The sequence below is a fragment of the Doryrhamphus excisus genome, linkage group LG1 (genome assembly GCF_037039965.1).
Source record: "Doryrhamphus excisus strain RoL-2023G ecotype Guam linkage group LG1, RoL_Dexc_Guam_v1.1, whole genome shotgun sequence".
Classification (NCBI taxonomy): Eukaryota; Metazoa; Chordata; class Actinopteri; order Syngnathiformes; family Syngnathidae; genus Doryrhamphus; species Doryrhamphus excisus.
The window spans coordinates 13,962,285-13,981,505 of record NC_136357.1 but is presented as its reverse complement, the minus strand read 5'-3'; the positions used below and the strand labels follow the sequence as shown (position 1 = coordinate 13,981,505).

General features: G+C 40.8%; 1 protein-coding gene across 1 annotated transcript in view; it reads right to left on the bottom strand.

Moving 5' to 3' along the window:
- LOC131131573 (solute carrier family 23 member 1) overlaps positions 1 to 19,221 on the bottom strand; it is a 73,048-nt gene that overhangs the window by 44,305 nt on the left and 9,522 nt on the right. The window contains exons 2-3 of the mRNA XM_058076395.2: positions 9,424 to 9,570; positions 2,634 to 2,791 (exon numbers count right to left, since the gene is read on the bottom strand). Coding sequence (XP_057932378.1) covers positions 2,634 to 2,791; positions 9,424 to 9,570 — 305 coding nt within the window. The remainder of the gene's footprint in view (positions 1 to 2,633; positions 2,792 to 9,423; positions 9,571 to 19,221) is intronic.

Here is a 19,221-nt window from a genome sequence, read left to right as displayed (position 1 = left end):
AGTCAAATAAAAAAAAAAATTACGGCGGTCTAGTGGTTAGAGCGCAGACCTCACAGCTAGAAGACCAGGGTTCAATTCCACCCTTGGGCATCTCTGTGTGGAGTTTGCATGTTCTCCCCATGCATGCGTGGGTTTTCTCCGGGTACTCCGGTTTCCTCCCACATTCCAAAAACATGCTAGGTTAATTGGCCACTCCAAATTGTCCATAGGTATGAATGTGAGTGTGAATGGTTGTTTGTCTATATGTGCCCTGTGATTGGCTGGTGACCAGTCCGGGGTGTACCCCGCCTCTCGCCCGAAGACAGCTGGGATAAGCTCCAGCACCCCTGCGACTCTCGTGAGGAAAAAGCGGTAGAAAATGAATGAATGAATGAATTATTGCATAGAATGTGGCGATGGCCAATAAAAAAACGAGCTATGGCCTAGTTAAGTTGTTCTTTGGCCTGCCTACATACAGTGACTTACTAAATTTGTTAAACTATGGAAATTTTAAATTTAATGAAAGTTGAACTATGTAAAATGTATTTGCGCAATTGATGATGTTCAACTTGACTTTACACCACAGTGTTTGTCTTTTACTCGTCGCTCCCCAATTCCAACGAGCGTAGCAAAGCCACCTATTCCCAATTTGAACAGGATGCAAAGCAAATAAAGATTAGCTGTCTGATTGTTCAGTGACCAAGTGTTTGCAGGCATCTCGTTTATGTTGTGTTTTGCTTCCCTTGACCTGCGTGGGATGGGATCTCAGACAAAAGCGTCCATTATTTGCTCAGGTTTCCAGTAAGAGGGCTGCTCAGAGTGCAGCATGGTGAATTGGACTCTATTGTACGCTGTGTGGGAGGCTCCGGCCCTAACAAAGAGTATGGATGGATGCATCATCTCCCCGTGGGATTTGTTTTATATATGAGTGTTCAACAAACCAGGATTTGTATAGAAAAAATGAGGTATGCATTGACCTGCGTACGCGTCTTGTTTACAGTGTGCTTGAGTCGTACAAGGAGGGAGAAAGATATGTGACTTCAGGCAAACACAACTCAACTTTGTCTGGGCATGAAGTCTTTTTTTTGAGAACATGGAAGGAGGATTGCAGGGAGAACCCTTGTTTACAATGAAACAGTCTTGTCCTTGTGTATGTTTCCATGACAATAGCATTTTTGAGCCTCAAAACTCAATTTAAACTCAACTTTGCCGAAGCGTGTCGTTTGAAATGTGATTGGTTGTGATTACGTCACTTCCTGGCACTGGTGGACTAAGCATTTTACGTGTATTTAACAAAGTTGCTTCATGTTCTAATTTTGTGGGGTGGCGTGGCTCAGTTGGTACAGTGGTCGTCTCCCATCCTGAAGGTTGTGGGTTTGATCCTCCGTCCTGCTGTGATCATTTCAAAGTATCCTTGGGTACAATGTGATTGGTTGTGATTACGTCACTTCCTGGCAGTGGTGGACTAAGCATTTTACATGTATTTAACACAGTTGCTTCATGTTCTAATGTTGTGGGGTGGCATGGCTCAGTTGGTAGAATGGTCGTCTCCCAACCTGAAGGTTGTGGGTTTGATCCTCCATCTGAAGATACAAAACCTCCAGTTACAGCGTCAAGGCGCTTTGAGCGCCTTGGAGGTGGAAAAGCGCTATACAAGTGAAAGACCGTTTACCATTTAAACGTAACTGTATACAGTAAAAACTACATGAGGGTCCTCAAACTTGTGTTGCTTGTGTGAGGATTACGTTATTCAATGAAAAATTGCCATATCCTGCATTTTACATGCATGCTAACTACAGTATAAAAATCTCATCCAAATGGGAGCATATTACTGTGTGACAATGATGCAATACACAAGGTTCCCCTACGTGTGGCGCTGTTAACATGCACAGACAGAACCACATGACTCCAAGAAGAAGAAATAACACATTGACTGTTGTCTTCCATTTGATAGGCTTGTTTAGACTGACGACAAAGTGAAATTACTTCTCAGTCTTTTTGGAGTACAAGAAGAAAATACCAGGAGAATGTTGACTGGGGTGAGTCAACCTGTGGCTGAAGTCCAGTATTGTGCTTGCATTAGCGATTTAGCATCCAACTAGCTAGGGGAAGATTTTCAACATCTTGGTAAAACATATGTATATTACAGCGATGTGATTGATCCTATTTATGATGTATTGTTTAAAACTATGGTAGGAACAACATCAAATGAATACAGAGCCACTATCCCACTTGGTGGACTTTGTTTTTCAGAGAGGTTGTGTACCACAATTATGCACGTTAGCACTCAAAGTCATCAAATCTTATCTTCATGTACCAAGAGTGTCAGCATTTGGGTGCAAATATCAGGTGAAAAATACAGAAAAATACATTTGGAGGATGGTAGAAGGTGCATTCGATGAAGTAGGACAAATTGCATTACACATTCAAAAACAGTTGCAGTATTGTAATAAATAATATTTACTGTAATATAATTATTAATTTTCTATTTTCAATGTTTTCCTTTATAAATCACTGGTTGTTTGGATCAGCAATTTCAGTTAAATATGTATATCATATAGCAGACAGTGATAACAGTGATAGGCCCATGTACCAAATTCATGGCCCGCCACTGCTTCCTGGCCCAGGGTGTGTGTGAGCAAGCGCCATCTTACCTGATGCCGACAGCCGTCTGCAGGAGCGTACTCAGGCCAGACACAAAGAAGATGGTGCAGATGAGCTGGCTTTTAGCCACATTGTTGTCACTGATGCACAGGGGCTCGGCCAGGATGAGCGGGATAGCAATGATGCCGCCAAATGCCAGCACATAATGCTGTGGGAGTGGGGAGAAAGAACTGTTGAGTGTTGAGTCTCAACTTTATCTCCCATATCATCTATTCAAACTGAGAACCGATTTGAGCCCAGTACTGACTCCTTTGGCACTGATGTGTTGATGGGAGAAGTACTAGATACCAGGCCAGATAAAACAACTTGGCTGGCTCAATCTGACACAAGCAGTTTTTCATTTACTCCTTTTGCAGAGAGTTTGGAGCAAATACCATTATGCCATTAGTTAAATGCTTCTTTGATGTCCAGAGTTATCAGCCGTATACCTCATTGCCTTGAACCAGTGAGTTTGACCAAGTTTGGGTGATAGAGGGTGTTTGCAGTACTACGGTGAACTGAAGTGACAATGTCCATTAGATATTAAGTCAGTAGTTCTCAAACTTTTTAGTCGCATACTCCTTCAGACATTGCAAAAGTATTCATTAAGTTCAAATATTGAACATGATTAATTGGTTAATTCATTTCATAGAAAATGATTCTGGTTCAAAACATTTTTATTTTACATGGTAAAAGTTTTACATGACCACTGGTAAATAGATAAGTATTTGTCCTCCATATTTTTTTTTCAGCTGGATTTGGGGATGTTAAGGACTGGAGCTTCACTTTTGTGAAGCTTCACTTGCAATCACTGCAGTTTAAGACTGCATATTAGTAGTATACCAAATTAAAAAGCAATGTTTCACAAACACAATAAAGCAGTATCCAAAGTACAAAAATACATACAACCAGTGATAAAGCCTCATTTTGTCTCATCCTGACACACACATATATAGACTGTGAGGCGTTCTGGCGCAGTTGTAATTATGAGTAACTATGAGGTGTTAATTTTTTTGTTTGTTTTAATTTTCTTAGGTGATTCCCATTGAGGTAATTCTGATGTTGGGTTTACTCAACAGCCTCCAATGCATTACCCATGATACACAGCAGGGAGATGGGGCACCCAGATGCATTGGATCTCTTTTGTAATTTGGGATGACAGATGCTGTCTTCCATTGGCTTGAAAAACAGCACATGAAAAGCAGAGGTCAAACATCTGGCTAAGAGATCTTGTCAGTTCCGCACTGCACTCTTTCAGGACTCAGATATTTAGTTGGGGTCACTGGCTTTATGAGCTTAAAGACTCCTATGAAGCTTTTTTTTTCTCGTTCAAATTTTAAACAATTTTATTTTCAAGTCACAATTAAAGTCACATGGTAGAGCATCAAGTAAACATTGTGAACACTAACAACTGTAAGGAAAGGACAAGACAACAATCAACACAGAGTCAGTCAGTAATTGTACATAAAAAATAGGCTAATGAGTACAAGGAATAAAGTAATAAAATAATAAACCAAAAAGAAATACAAAAGAAAATGAGAAATTCTGTGTAGTGGGGACCACCATAATGGGTGCAAATTGTCGATTTCAGGTATTTCAGCCTCAGACCAGTATAATAGAGGTACAAATGGCATTCAGACATGTGGAGTGCATTATAGACGCAGCAAAGTGGTGAGCCTGACAGGAGCCACTCAAACTTTGGGAATAGTGCATAAAAGAGAGCCAACGTGTTAAATGTTTATAGACTGTCAACAGAGAAATGTCCCAATTACTTTAGAGCAAACAATTACAGTTTTCTGAGCGACTAATACCTTCTGGGGTGCATTCACACCTTGCGGTACTAAATTACAAAGTCAATTTACTGCGGTTTGGTGAAAGTTTGTGTCTGCTCTCAAAACATGCTCTTAGATAAGCACATGCGCAGCGTTGTACCTTGATTGGACGGCATATGTGACGTATACATTGTACGACACCGCACTCAAAACAACATGACATTTTCTGGGTCACATTCACTTGGAAGGATAAACAGAATATACTGTAAATCATATGAAGACGTCAAAAAGATTCTTTGAGATGTGTTTCAAGGAGACGTCATTTCTGATGACTTGCTGTAATTAACAACAAGATGTCTTTGTTAAAAAGATCCAGATATGTTTTTTTTATAGTATACATATTCATGCTTCTGGGCTTACATTTTAATTAATGGATTATTTTCCCTCCACTTTCTGTTGGGTGTTGCTATGTGTCGCATGGCTATACACATTTTGTGACATTGTCCCCTCTGTTTTTGGTGTGGTGTTTACACTTGATTCAGTCCCACGGCAGGCTGACTGAGACCAATCTCTCAGGCAGCTCTTTACCTCCCGTTTGGTCCGGTTTTGTTCGGCCCTGGACTGTGTTCACACTTGACCAAAAAAAAAAAGCCAATGAAGTCATTTTGGTCATTATTCGTATTTGCACGCTCTGTGATTGGCACACAGTAACCACCTCTCCTTAGACTGACTCTGCAAGCGACGGTAGAGTTGTACACGGCTCCTCACTGCAGGTGTTTATTTTATTTTTTTGTCTGCTCTCATCTCATTTGGTTGGTGAGATGAAGTCTTTGCAAGACTTTGCTTCAAGTACTGAAAACTGTGTTTTTTGAGAAAAATACAGTAAAAGCTGACAGACGATTTCCCTGTTTGCCATCACTGCATGTTTGCATGAATCACCAACTTCACATAGATGATTGAAAACATAATTAAATAAGTCTTACAGATCATTTACACACATACACACACATGTAGCGACATAATAATAAATATAGCAACAGATTTTGACACAGATAATTTAGATGGATGAGCAGATACAGATAATGGTGTACTCGCTCATCCCAAGTGAAGGTCGCTATCATGATACTGTACATGGCAACACCCTCCAGGCAGGAGAAAGTGATCCCACACCTGATGTTAAGTCTAGGTCTATCTCTGCGGAAGCTGAGGGAGTAAACTGAAATGGTGAAAGTCGGCTTTGACCTTCACAATGGGAAATAGTTTGAGCTAATGTATTTTATGTTTGAGCATAGTGCCCCAAATTCACGACTAGTCAGGCCTGCTTCCCGTAGTCTTTAGTTAGGCTAAGGTTGTTTCCATTTAAATCCATCCACACTACTACTACATGATTGATGGGTGAGAGTTCCCGGCTCCCCCTCACCCCAGAAACATAAAAGGGGTGCAATGGAGTTGCATACCTAAAATGAAGGCAACTGGAGACTCCGAACAGTTCAGACAGCCAAGGTCTTGTACTACATTTGCTTTTCACTACATCACCCACCACCTAAACAATGTTAATTTATATGAATGTTAATTATCCAATGACCATTGGTGCCGGGAGTGGCTCATTACAGTCATTGCTGTCATGGTCTGTGTTGTGACCATTGCTCTCTTGTCCCTCTGCTGGTTGCTTAACCTTTATCCTGTTTTCTCCCTCCATTTACACTCTGACCCTCTACTTTGTCTCTCTACGACCACCACACTGAGACTTCTGTTCTACTCAAGGCTTTGTTTGTAGCTAAGTCATCCTTATGGCTTAAAGGCACTGCCAGTTTCTCTTGTCACAATAAGTTCGACCAAGATGCTGAGAAAGAGAGGAGATGCACATGCATCTGGGTATGACATTTACGCCCATACAATCCATCTTTTTACTGCGATGTTCTGATTTAAGGCTTGCAGAAAAGGGGAGAGAGTAATGAAAGACAGATGTGTATACGCCTGGTCAGCTTTACATCGATACTTTTTGAACGCCTATAAGTCAGTTGCGGCTATAGGTCAGTTTGATGACAGCAGAGGGCTTCGCATGAGGGCTTCTCGGACCTCCACAGGCATATTTTTCCCCCTGGAGACCCGGGAGCCACTGCCATGCCATGCCAGTGTGCCCAACTGATCCCTTGCCAGGGATATTGCTTGTGAAAGCTTCAGAAGGGATAGAGACCTGAAGGTTGCCCCTGGTGCTGCTGCGGTTTAAGCTCAGTGTTATCATGAATGTAACTTCTGACCCTTCTGGACTGTCACCTTTCTTTCCTGTCATCCTTTAAGTATGAGGATTCATTTAAAAATAATGTGACTTTTGTGTACTTTAGATTTAAAAACAAAAGTGAGACATGTCACTAGTAAATAATTGTGCTCCATAAAGTGGTCAAAACAGCGGAACCTCAGTTCACGTCATGCTGTAAATCATTTCCAAAAGGTTCGATTCACATCAAAATAAAAAATTCTAATAGGAAATAATAATATATCGTTCATCTGTTCCAGAAATCCAAAAATGCTAACATACAACACGGTTCATAGTTTACATTGATAGTTTTACGAATAGAACAATGCATATAAATGACAAATTAATGGTATTAATGAACATTTAACAGCACGTTTAATTTGATTGAAGACTTGATGGATGACAAAGATGGCTATGAGGCAGAACAGACGAGCAGCTATCCATTCAGACACCATCTTTGTATTTTACTTAGTTTTGCTATATATAGTTTGCTTACTTCTTAAATTCAGGTCACTTCTTAAATAGTATTTCTTGCCTTCCTTCCAAAAAAATAAACTTTTGCCTCATTAGACCACAGAGTGTTTTCTCAAAGGTCTTGGAGATCATCAAGATGTTTTCTGGCAAAAAGGAAACAAGCCCATCCATCCATCCATTTTCCATACCACTTATCCTCACAAGGGTTGTGGGTTGATGCTGAGCCAATCACAGGGCACATATAGACAAACAACCATCCTTTATGGATTTGTGCGTACCACAATATGGCATTTTTATGATGTGGACATGTGCGGCTTATCGTCTGGTGGGGCTGACATATGAGCAAATTTGTTTTTCTCTGTGCAGCTTAAACGCTGGTGCGCCTTATACACCAGAAATTAATTAGTTCCAATGCGAACAGGTAATTCTAAATCCAAAACGAATGGATTCAGTATTATGTTTGAAGCCAAAACAGGTCTACTCTACACTGCACTAAAAAAATATAACTCAGAGGTCTTCAGGTACTTGTCTAAAAACATCATATGCAGTACATTCTCTTGTTAATGTACATGACCTGTGTACTCCCATGGAGTACAAATCAACAAGGGAGGACGGCAACTTTATGGAAAAAAACTTAAGTGTTCAGTCAGATTAGAATTGGTAGCAGCTGTGATGTCAGAGTCACGCAGTGAAGAAGATTGGTTGCACAGCAGGCCTGAAAAATGTATGCAAGCTCGGAACATGTGAACATATGGGTCCAAAATTCCTTACAGTTGTCAGTAGATGGGCAAGCTATGCTAGACTTTGGGGACAGATTTATTCACAATGGTTTTTCCCTTAATGTGGAGAGAAATAATCACGGTCAAACTGCGGTCATCCTAAAGGCTGTGTTAAATGTACAGGCAACGTGCTAGCTGTCCGTCATGGTTAGGTGGTCCAATGGGGGAGCTAGCGTTTGAATGTACTATACCTGCCCTCTCTTGCTTAGCCATTACTGCTATTGTCAATAGCTTATGTGAGATTGCATGTATGTGTACAGTATGTACACCCACAATACAGCCATGTGTCTTGTGCACTAGCTGTGAGGGAGTTAAAGTCATTTTCACCATTCGAGCCGAATGACAAATCTCATTCAACTCGTAATTGTGAAGAATTGATACATTTTTTGTACAATCTGTTCTCTGAAACCACTATTGGTAACATTATTGTTCTTATAGTTTTTGGTGTAAAAGTATACTTTAGAGCAAAGGAGGGACGGCGCCTTTAATTCCTTTTATGTCCTGTCTGGCCACTGACCATATCAGCAAATGTTTATGACGACCATAAAGTCCACAATAGAAATAACAATATCAACAGATCCAATATCCAGAACCAAAAGTGATAAGGGAATTTCTCCGGGGACTCTGGCTTCCTCCCACATTCCAAAAACATGCTGGGTTAATTGGTGACTCCAAATTGTCCATAGGTATGAATGTGAGTGTGAATGGTTGTTTGTCTATATGTGCCCTGTGATTGGCTGGCGACCACTCCAGAGTGTGAGCAAAGAATTTTGCTCAAATTCATGGGATGGGGGGGGTGCCCACACAGGAATGCTTCATTGAACAAGATGCTGGCCTACAACCGGAATTCAGTTCCTGAGTATGGCACACTGCCTACCCACAACTCCCCAAGAGGATGGGTTAAATGCTAAGACAGATTTCACTGTACATTGCATTTGTGATGAATAAAGTTAAGTTAATGTTATTATTATCATTATCAGATGTAACTGTTGAAAAATGTTCAATGACTAATTAAGCTGATTGATGACTTCCAGGATGAGGTTGGGGTCATTATTAGGAAATGAATTACAAACATGTTAATGAGTCATTAGTCTATGATTTCCTCCTTTACTCCATCAACACATATTGCAGCCCTCCTTTGGGAATGAACATTACAAATTCTCTCTTGTTCAACACATAAAAGTTACTTGTGAGGGCAAAGTGCATTCTGCTCATACATTTCTTGTGACAAGGCCACTAGCACATATTTGTATAAAAACAAATCAAAGTATGAAGTGAATGATAAATGCATGCAGACATGTGGCTTAAACCCAGTTTGGCACTGCGGCCAACAGTGGCCAGAGGTCACATTTTCTAAAATTCCTAACTCTATGACTTTTATTTATCCTCTCTACCACCCTCTACAGACAGCAAAACAAGGTTTTTGCAAAAAAACACACAATATAGGAAAAATGTATGCATGGAAGTTCCCCAAACGGATCTGTAAATCAAATAGCAAGTGGAATGAAGATGGATGTACCTGGAATCCAAGCAGGATGCAGAGGTACCATGGGGGGCGGTCATTGAGGGAGTAAACCAGGTCCGCACCTGTGTCCACAGTCTTCTGGCGGGCCTCCGTGTGAGACTCCCCAATGAGGACGTCTGGCTGTTCATCACCGTCTTTGCCCTTGGAGAGGAGAAACAAAATCATTCAATGTACAAAAGCTCCTGTGCGTCGAGCAAGAGCATACCTTTGGAGGCACATTCCAGCCGACAAGACAAGACTCATGGGAACATAGTAGTCAAAGGTTCTGGTTTTGTTTTTATTCGGCCTTTCAAATGAAGGAAAGCCTTGATCCTGTAATCTCAAGATGTCGACCAAATGAGACACAAATACCGAACATATGTTCTGGAATTAAATTGACTTGTGGCATGTGGAAGATGGAATTGCATGTGGGCGGGTGGGGAGCTGAGGGTCTTAACAACATACCGTGCTTTGACACCCACCCACATTGATTGAGCAGCTCCGGTGGTCCATCCTCACATCCAGCATGGCCTGGTCTACAGTAACATAATGTATGTATTACATACCTCAGCCTTCCCTCTCTTCTGCCACATTCACATTCCCAATTTCCTGCTTACTGCTTTCAATTAAGACCACAGCAGCCTTATAAGGAATTATTTCAAAACTCATACCATACCCTGCAAAATCAATCAGCCTGTGTTGTTTTATCAAAGGCTGTACATAACTAGACTGTCACTCAGTAGGCCAGAAGACAGAATCATCATATTTGAATGATATCCCCCAACTCAAACTCTGACTTCGAGTTATTCTATAAGAGAACAAATCCGGAATATAAAGGGCTCAAGCCAAAAATCAGTATGCGGATCAAAAAGATGCGCTGTGGCGACTCCGTAAGGAAAAAGCCGAAAGAAACAAACATATATTGTTTTCATTAGAAAGGGTATTCGTTGTCACAAAATATAAGATAATAATAGTGTAATCAAATGCAATTTAAAAGGATAGTTCACATTCTTTGATAACAACTTGTATGACTTGTATCAGCAGTGTAGTGCATCAATTGTGACTTACTCCCCACTTGGTCCCACGAGCCCAGTTGTATGTTGTTTTTCACTCAAAGTATTTCAGTCAAATTGCATTTGATTTACACACATAATAAATTAATAAATGCAGTGCAGTTAGTCTACAACCACCGAGTAACGATAGCTTATTTGATCATATTCATTCTGTAACGTGGCGTATATATATTTTTTTATCAGCTGCCTGTTTCTTTTCTTCTTTTTTCCAAATTGTGCACCTGATGGCTTTGACTTTTCCATGTTTTGGTCACACATTAACCACACTCTGTCATTAATTCCCACCATGAAAAATGCAACTAGCAGTCAAGGCTAAACCGCTCATATTGACATATTGAATTCCTTCCGTTTTATTTCACATTTTCAGAGTGAAATAACATATGTTTAAGACTCTTGGTTTCCAATATTCATTCATTCATTCATTCATTCATTCATTTATTACCGCTTATCCTCGCGAGAGTCGCTGTGGTGCTGGAGCCTACCCCAGCTGTCTTCGAGCGAGAGGCAGGGTAATCCCTGGACTGGTCGCCAGCCAATCACAGAGCACATATAGACAAACAACCATTCACACTCACATTCATACCATATCATGTTTTCTGAATGTGGGAAGAAACCAGAGTCCCCGGAGAAAACCCATGAATGCTCAGGGAGAACATGCAAACTCCACGCAGAATCAAACTCGGGTCTCCTAGCTGTGTGGCCTGCGCACTAACCACTGCAGCCTGTTTATAATATATTTAATTTTATCGTAACAATTAAATGTTTTCTTTGCGAGCAATTTAAGTTGGAATTTAATTTGCATTTTTCACCTTGCAATTAACCTGAGGGCTGGGGACCAGCAGCACCCACCGCCTCAATTTGGCGGCCTTAGGCAATTGCCCATATGGCTCATACTACTGGGTAATCACCACAAATTCAATTCACGGTCTGGCTTTCAGCCTGGTTGTTAGACTAGCACTACCACTGCACTTTCGACTGCTGTGGGACTAACTTCTTCTCCCTCTAGAGCGACTTGCCATGGTATGCGTCGGTGGTAGAAGAATGCGTTCTTCCACCTCCACTGTATCTTCATAATCCACACTGTTTGGCTGTTACAATTCCAGGAACGATTTACAATCACACATCAACGTGTGTTCACCTCACCGTGAGTTTTGAGCCCAGATTCTTACAAAGTTATATATAAGTGCTTCCGTAGCCACAAAGGGCGCCAACATCTTGCACTTACGTAATGTTGTTACTTAGTACATGTAGGATATATTATTACATATGCTGCACATTTTATGCTTTACTACCATGTACTTAGAAATTAATAGTCTGAGTTAGCTATGTATGTTGTCTGCCATAAAATGCAGTGTCCTGAGAGAAAAAGAATGGACAGGCAATTCTGACAACAAAAAAACCCTGTCAATTTTCTGGAACATGAATTCTGACTCGCGAAACAACAACTTTTCTGACATTACAAGTATCATTCCTTGGCCGCTAAACCTCTCTGAACAAGCAGCGTCAACAGATATCACCTAAAAACAAGTCTCCCTTTTTACATTGATACCAAGGTTATCCAAACCTTGAAGTAAAACTTGAAATGCTGATTCAAACTTTGGGCAAAATGGCCCTCTTAACGTGTGGGGGGTTATAGCACCACCTGTTGTTTTGACTTGCGCTTGACCATCTGAAATTGGTTTTATGCAGAGAAATATTTTTTTGCACTCCATTTTTGCCTATAGTGCCATCTTTTGAATACACAGAGGTGAGATTCTGTTTCCAGAATGTGGTATTACGCTATAGAAGGTGACCATGGGATGTTTGACACACCGCATAGCTCCATTAGGGTGAATGCCTTTCTGATTTAGAAGCCAGGCAGCATGCTGAGTGCTAACAGACAGATGAAAGTGTGACTCAGCATGGCTTTCATTAGTACACGTTAGCTGTGGCATGTGCGAGTGTGCAGGTACAACGTCTTGTGTGTCATCGCGCTGAAGGCCAATTGAGCTAAAAGTGCTCGCGGATGGGAAAGCCGCCTCCTGGTGCCTAAATGAGAACCGTGTGCGCTGCCGTGCAGAAGGTTTATCGTCAGGCTGGGCGTCACTCCAGGCTACTGTGTCTCCTGTGTGTTGTTACTATTGTGATTGTCAGCAACCGGCCTTGCAAAACAGCTGCGGAAATTTGTTGGTGTCTGCATCAGTTCTCAGTCCTCTAGGTGAACCTTTATTTATTCTAAATTATGTAGAACACCTAATGACTAAAGTAGCAGTCATGACATTATTGACCTTTGGAAAAATGATTGCTCTGATTCAAAACAAGACCTCTATTGATTTTGGATGGAAGGAAGGATGGAAGGAAGGATGGAAGGAAGGAAGGATGGAAGGAAGGAAGGAAGGAAGGAAGGATGGTCATGTCATATTTTCAGCATGTGCATTGTGTTTTTCCATGCCTTTGATTTTGCCTGTGTTCATACTCCCCCACCTCCAACACGGCTGTCATTAATCACAAGTACTACTTACTCCGCAGGTCAGATTTGGCAGCCATTTCCTCCCACAAGAAATAGGCTCCACTATATGTAATTTATGTTGTCAGGTCAATGGCTTTTTGTCAGAGTGAGATGATAGTTGGGTGAACAAAACAGAGGCCAGAACTGCCGGAGGTCAGCTGACAGAAACATCTATAAAATACATCGTGTTTTTACCATAGTCTACTGTATTGTTGGGCTGCTGCAAACAAAGATTTCAAGAAATGAGAGTGATACCTGATCTCAGTGTAGTGTAACAACGTGACACTCTTTTGTTGAAGTGGCAGTTCTGTTTATTTTATTCATGTCTTTAGCTCCACAACAAACATCCTGCTTCCCTGACAACTGTACTCAACTTCATTGCTAAGAGTTTTGTGATTTTACCCCACAACTGATCTTTGGTCCATGTATGCAGCCTTCACATTTTATCTGAACCTACACGCATCACACCAGGTTTTGCACGGTTTCAGTCTGTAATCTATATAATATCTTCCAAAGGATTATGCAAATAGGATTGTACTATCATAAACATCATTTTTTTTTGTTTTTTGATTAAATTAATAGATAGCATTGTGTCTTGGTATTCCTATATTATTATTTAATTTTATTCCTATAATATTATTTATTATTACTATAAATAATAATAAAGCATTCCGTGTGGCCTCACAATAATGAGGTAAATGATGGTTGGACATCGGGTGTCACGTTGACCACATGTTGGTAACATGTCTGTGGCACGAGGAAGAGGTCTGTTGGATAACAGAACAAACAACCCATCCAATTGTAGGCCCGCCCAGGGATCACACATAATTGTGGGTCCAGCCAAAATGGCGTCTTATTGGAGGGCAGCGGGGTGTGCGGGGACTGCTGGGGTGCTGGGCACTCGGTGGGTGCACTCAGGGGCTAGGGGGGTCGGGGCCAGGTGGGTTGACTGGCGGGGTTGGTGGTGTGCTTCAGCAATGTTCTGGGGTTTTGCTGGGGTGTCCGATGTTCCCACTCTTCTTTTGTTGTTTTTTCTTATGTAAGATTCTGTGATTATATGTGTGAAAAAAACAAAAAAAAACAAAAACTTATTGAATTGGTAACTGCTATGGCGTGGAGAAGGGGTAGGATTTAATAAGCTTTGCTTCTTCCTGCTCCTTTTCAGACATGTGTAGTAATGAGGTGTTGTGTGTATGCATGTATGTGTATGTGTATATATGTATATATGTATGTATGTAGATATTTGTGTATGTATATGTATGTATATATTTGTGTATGTATATGTATATATATGTATATATATATATATAAATAGATATTGTAAGTGCATATGTGAGAAAGAATAATGTAACATAGTATTCATGTCTGAAATAAATTAAGAAGAAGAAGAAGAAATCTTGGACAATTGTCATAATTATCTTGCCAGGCAAACCCAATTCAAACAAAACTACTTAAAAATTATTTGACACATTATTCAGCATGCCACAGATTTCAAGCAATATTGGAAAGAAAAAGGATCAATAAAAATTCAATAATTCACCAAAACCCATACAGTGAAGAAATTTGTGGCCAAGCCAATGCAAAGCAGCAAACATCTGCTGACGACTAAGCAAAATCAGAGAAAAATATCATTTGCATAATAATTTGGAATGCAGGCCTTGTCTCAGGCCTTGTCCACACGTAGCAGGGTATTTTTAAAACCACAGCGATACCCGCCTTCGTGTGGAGAGGGTTTGATGCAGACCAGGGGACCGTTGCACAAAAGTAGCCGTTTTTGTTGGCATTTTTTTTAGGGTTTTTGTTAGGACAAAATAGGGAGGTCGCATGACATGCATTGTTAGATAGCTCATCCTTGCTTTATCTCCGTAGAATGCTCAGAAAAGGGAAAAAAATATGTGTTCATGTTTCACATAACCTTTGTGAATGATGGGCAAAATGCCCCCAGAAAAGAGCAGTTTTGCCTTAAGCTTGAGTCTGAATCAATGGTAGGTCCTTTTCTTTTTGTACAAATTGTCTTTGTCACCAAGATAGTTCCAACAACGTGATCAATCCCAGAGGAAAAGTCCGCCCAAACAGAGAATGGTGATTGACTCTCTAATGTTCCCTGACTCATTCCAGTGGGACCACACAATGGTCTTTCTTTTTGGTCCTTGCAGACTGCAATTGGGACACTTGTCTGCTGGTCACCAGGATATGGATGTTAACTGAACTGCAGTAACCAAACCCAACCATGTTGAACTCTGATTGAAGTTAAAGTCTGCAATCTATCGAGCACTTGCCCAAATGGAAAACGTTTTTTGGACCTGTTGACAACCACAATCTTCTAGTCTTCTAGTGAGAAAGGTCTATGTCCCCTATTTTTTGGAACAGAGACAGGTGTCAGGACGGCATTAATCCCAAAGGAAAAGTTGTCCATGACAGAAAACCCTCTGCTTCTTTCCATATTTTCTGATTCATTACGTTGGGACCACATGGCAAGACGTCAACGATGGACAAATATTCTTCTCAAAGACTTGAAAGTGTGTGAGGTATTCCTGTTCTTAAGCGACTGCTGATCACAGGTGTCGGCATGTTTATGAAGACCGATCGCTCCTTAAGGGCACTCTGATATGTGAGACCAGAGGCCGCCTGAAAAATGCAACTAGGTCAACTCCCAGTGAGAGGAGGTCGCATGGGACGGATCGCTTTCCTTTGGAAGACAAGTCTGTTTGAAGCTGGTCTAAGAGTTCTAACAATGTAAAAGCATCAAGCCTGTGGATATTTTTATCTGTAGGTGGGCATGCAGCATACAGTATAGGATGTCCCAAGAGGCCGAGTGAGCGTCTTCCAAGCACAAAGAGGTCAGCTCCACTTAGGACAGATCACTTTCACAAAGCATTTGAATAAATCCTGAAGAGGACCTTTGAAGTGCAAGAGAGGACACCGTCAGTGTTTCAGCTCAGGAAGACACAGGTTTCATGGGTGGAGCAGATGGGACAATTTTAGTGGTGGCGTGGAGACGGGCGATAACAAATGGTACAGATGGTACAAATGTTACAAACCACCAAAGCTAAATAATCCAAAACATGGCCTCCAGAGTATGGTACAATAATTCTCGGGATCACTTTCTGTATTTTTTTTTTGTGTTTTTTTTTTTTACTAGATGGAAAAGTGATAAGGCAACATGAATAACAGTGTGGTAATGTAATTATCATATTTCACAATCATAATAAATAGTAAACACAAGGGATGATCGAGTACACCACTATCTGTATCTAACAATAATGCGTCAGCTGTATTGCTGTATTTTTCTGATAAGCACCACGTTCAGTATTACATGCAGTTTTCTAACTGACATTATATCACCAGCCAAACCACCCGAAACAAGCACACAAAAAAAACACAGCTAGTGACTGATGCACGATCGTGCCCACTGTCATGAACAAAATGCACGCTGCACTTATAAATGACCTTTAAGATTGCAAAGTGGATACTGCAACATATTGAGAGGGGATTAAATTTTCTATGTATGTCTCATGGCAGCCCACTCTCGTGCTCCTGTGCAAGTGTACTTAAAGTACCTAATGCGCAGCGTTGTTCACCGCGCAATCGTGCATGTTATGGAAGTTTAAAAACTGTACAAACCAAAATAGTGGCAAGCTGAAGAAAAGTGGAGGCATTGTGACAAATGCCAAGCCATTTTCAACTTCCCAATTGCACCGTGTGGAGCACCGTCGCGCTCCTCTGTGGGTGCAGCGCGTCTCAGGAGCGTGAAGGGTGAATACATAATGAGCATTTTTATTAAACAGAAATATGGATAATGACAAAATGTACTTGTTTCATACTTGTATGCGGCGAAAATCCATTATCCGTAATGGATACTCGTTTATAGGAGGTTGTAATGTTTTCTGACACACAGCTTACTTTTTTGCACCTTAGCACTATCTGTTGACCCCAATGTAAATGGCCTGTATTTCTGGCTGTAAAACAACATTTTATTTGTGTCTTATTTTATTTGTGTCTCAGCCAATCGGGGCTGTTGATATTTTCTCTGGTCTACCACTTGACTTTTTTTGTTCCATAAGCCCCAGAATCTTTTAAAGGGAACCTATTGTGCTCATATGTATCCAGTATGTATGTGCCCTTTGTATCCAGTTGTGGACTCCTATAGAGCAACTACACACAATAACCAGTACAGAAAGCTTTCACCATATTATCAAATCTGCACCTATTCCAGGTATATTTCTTTGGATTTTGTGCTTCCCATAAAAACAGTGTGTTTTAATTTACTCCACCCACGACCCGCCTCCAAGCACGCACACTCTACTGCAGAATCAGAAACTCCAACCGCTTGTGCCTGATAGTGGCAAATTGTCTTTCCTTTACACCCAAAGAAACACTTTTTACGAGCCATTGCTATCAACGTAAACACAGAAGCAGAGCTTGGGGGAGGGCAGAAAGCGTATCTGACTTACAGCCACGCCCATAAGGAAGCCCGTTCCTCTGTGACATCACAAAGGAACAGCTTTGCAATGCCCTCTGAAACCAAGCGTTTTGAGCAATCCCAAACGTCTTTCAGGGCTCACTTCCAAATGTGCAAACCTCATGATCTGAAACTTTGGCATACTACATTTATAGGTCAAAAGGAAAAAGCATAATAGGTCCCGTTTGTGACTGTCTTACTACATCTAACCTCAGCAGCCACGTGCGCTTCGAGAGGCCTTGCATATGCTGCTCAACAATCGACTGTGTTCAAAGAGAGAAACATTCATTGCTTTTGCCAAAAAATACCTGACAGAAATTTACAATGAATCCATAAGTTTGTGGTCTTAAACTTTTGATCAGCTGAAGAACAACATATTTGTCTTCATTTTATAACTGCAAACACTTCAAAGCTCTCCTCTTCTTTGTAACTTCCAAATCAAAGTTGTCTGTTGCATAATTCTGCCAGCATACCTAACATACAAATTATAAATGTATGAATGTATTGTAACCAAGGACGTCAATGTAGCCTTTCTCTTTGACCTTTGCCTATGTTAGAAATTTGTCATTTAGTGTCGACTTTAAGCTAAAGAAAACAGCAGTGTTGCTTGCACCAACACACACACACACACACACACACGCACTTCACAGCTGCGCTGACATGCTGTTATTTGCTACCATCTAGTGGCGGTGCAGCAATACGTCATGGCTATTTAACATTCATTCATTCATTCATTTTCTACCGCTTATCCTCACAAGGGTCGCGGAGGTGCTGGAGCCTATCCCAGCTGTCTTGGAGTAGCAAATAACCTAACATGTTTTTGGAATGTTGGAGGAAACCGAAGTACCCGGAGAAAATTGGTTACATTATAGTGCTTTAGTTCCTTGTACACTTGGATGACAGTTATTGTAGTCTCACTTGCTTTTGTTATACAATTAGATTAATTTGGTGTAACATTTTTATATTTTTTAAACGATTATTTTTAACAGACCAAGATAATTCTTCCATACCTGACAGTTTCGTCTGCTTGCTAGCAGTGTTCGTTATGAAGGTCACGTGATGTTCCCGTGACTTGTCATGCCATCTGATTTATATGGATGTTTCCCGCTGTCTTCCTGTCAATGAAGGCAAGGCGATAGCGCCATCCACCGTCCGGCTTCTGTAGGACCACATCCCAGGTGTGAGAGAGTACAAAACCCCCCTCATCCCGGTTTATGGTCCTACCGGCATCTTTGATCCATCGATGGTCTTCGTCGTCCTCTGTGCCATGTTTGCTCCATTCCGATTCATAGTGTGGTTTTCTCTTTTGCAATGATCAAAAATGGCGGATTGAAGTTGTCCCTGTTTTGCTTTGTGTTTTGTTGCTCGTTTTGCACACCTTTGCTGTTTCCTTTTCACATTCTGTTGTATGTTCCCTTTTTCTTATGTTAAGTTACCTCAAGTAGTTTACTTGACACTAATTTAGTATTTTATATATTGCATAACTTTAGTGAGTTCTTATGGACCAATGTACTCGTATTACACAGCGGTTAACTAATTTTTACACCAGTATGAGAGCTACAGTATTTTAGTCTAATATTGTTATATAGTAATTTTGTTTTATTTTACAATGGTTAAACTATTTTCCGCTTTCCAGAGAGTTATTCTGGTCTTATTTGGTTTATTTTCTACCGCCGTGTTAACGGGAGCCCTGTCCATAATGCCCCTCCACTTCCGCCTCCCGGATGCACCCCCACAGGTTAAAAATCAATGGTCATTATATTTTACTAAACAGTGGTACACTTCTTTTT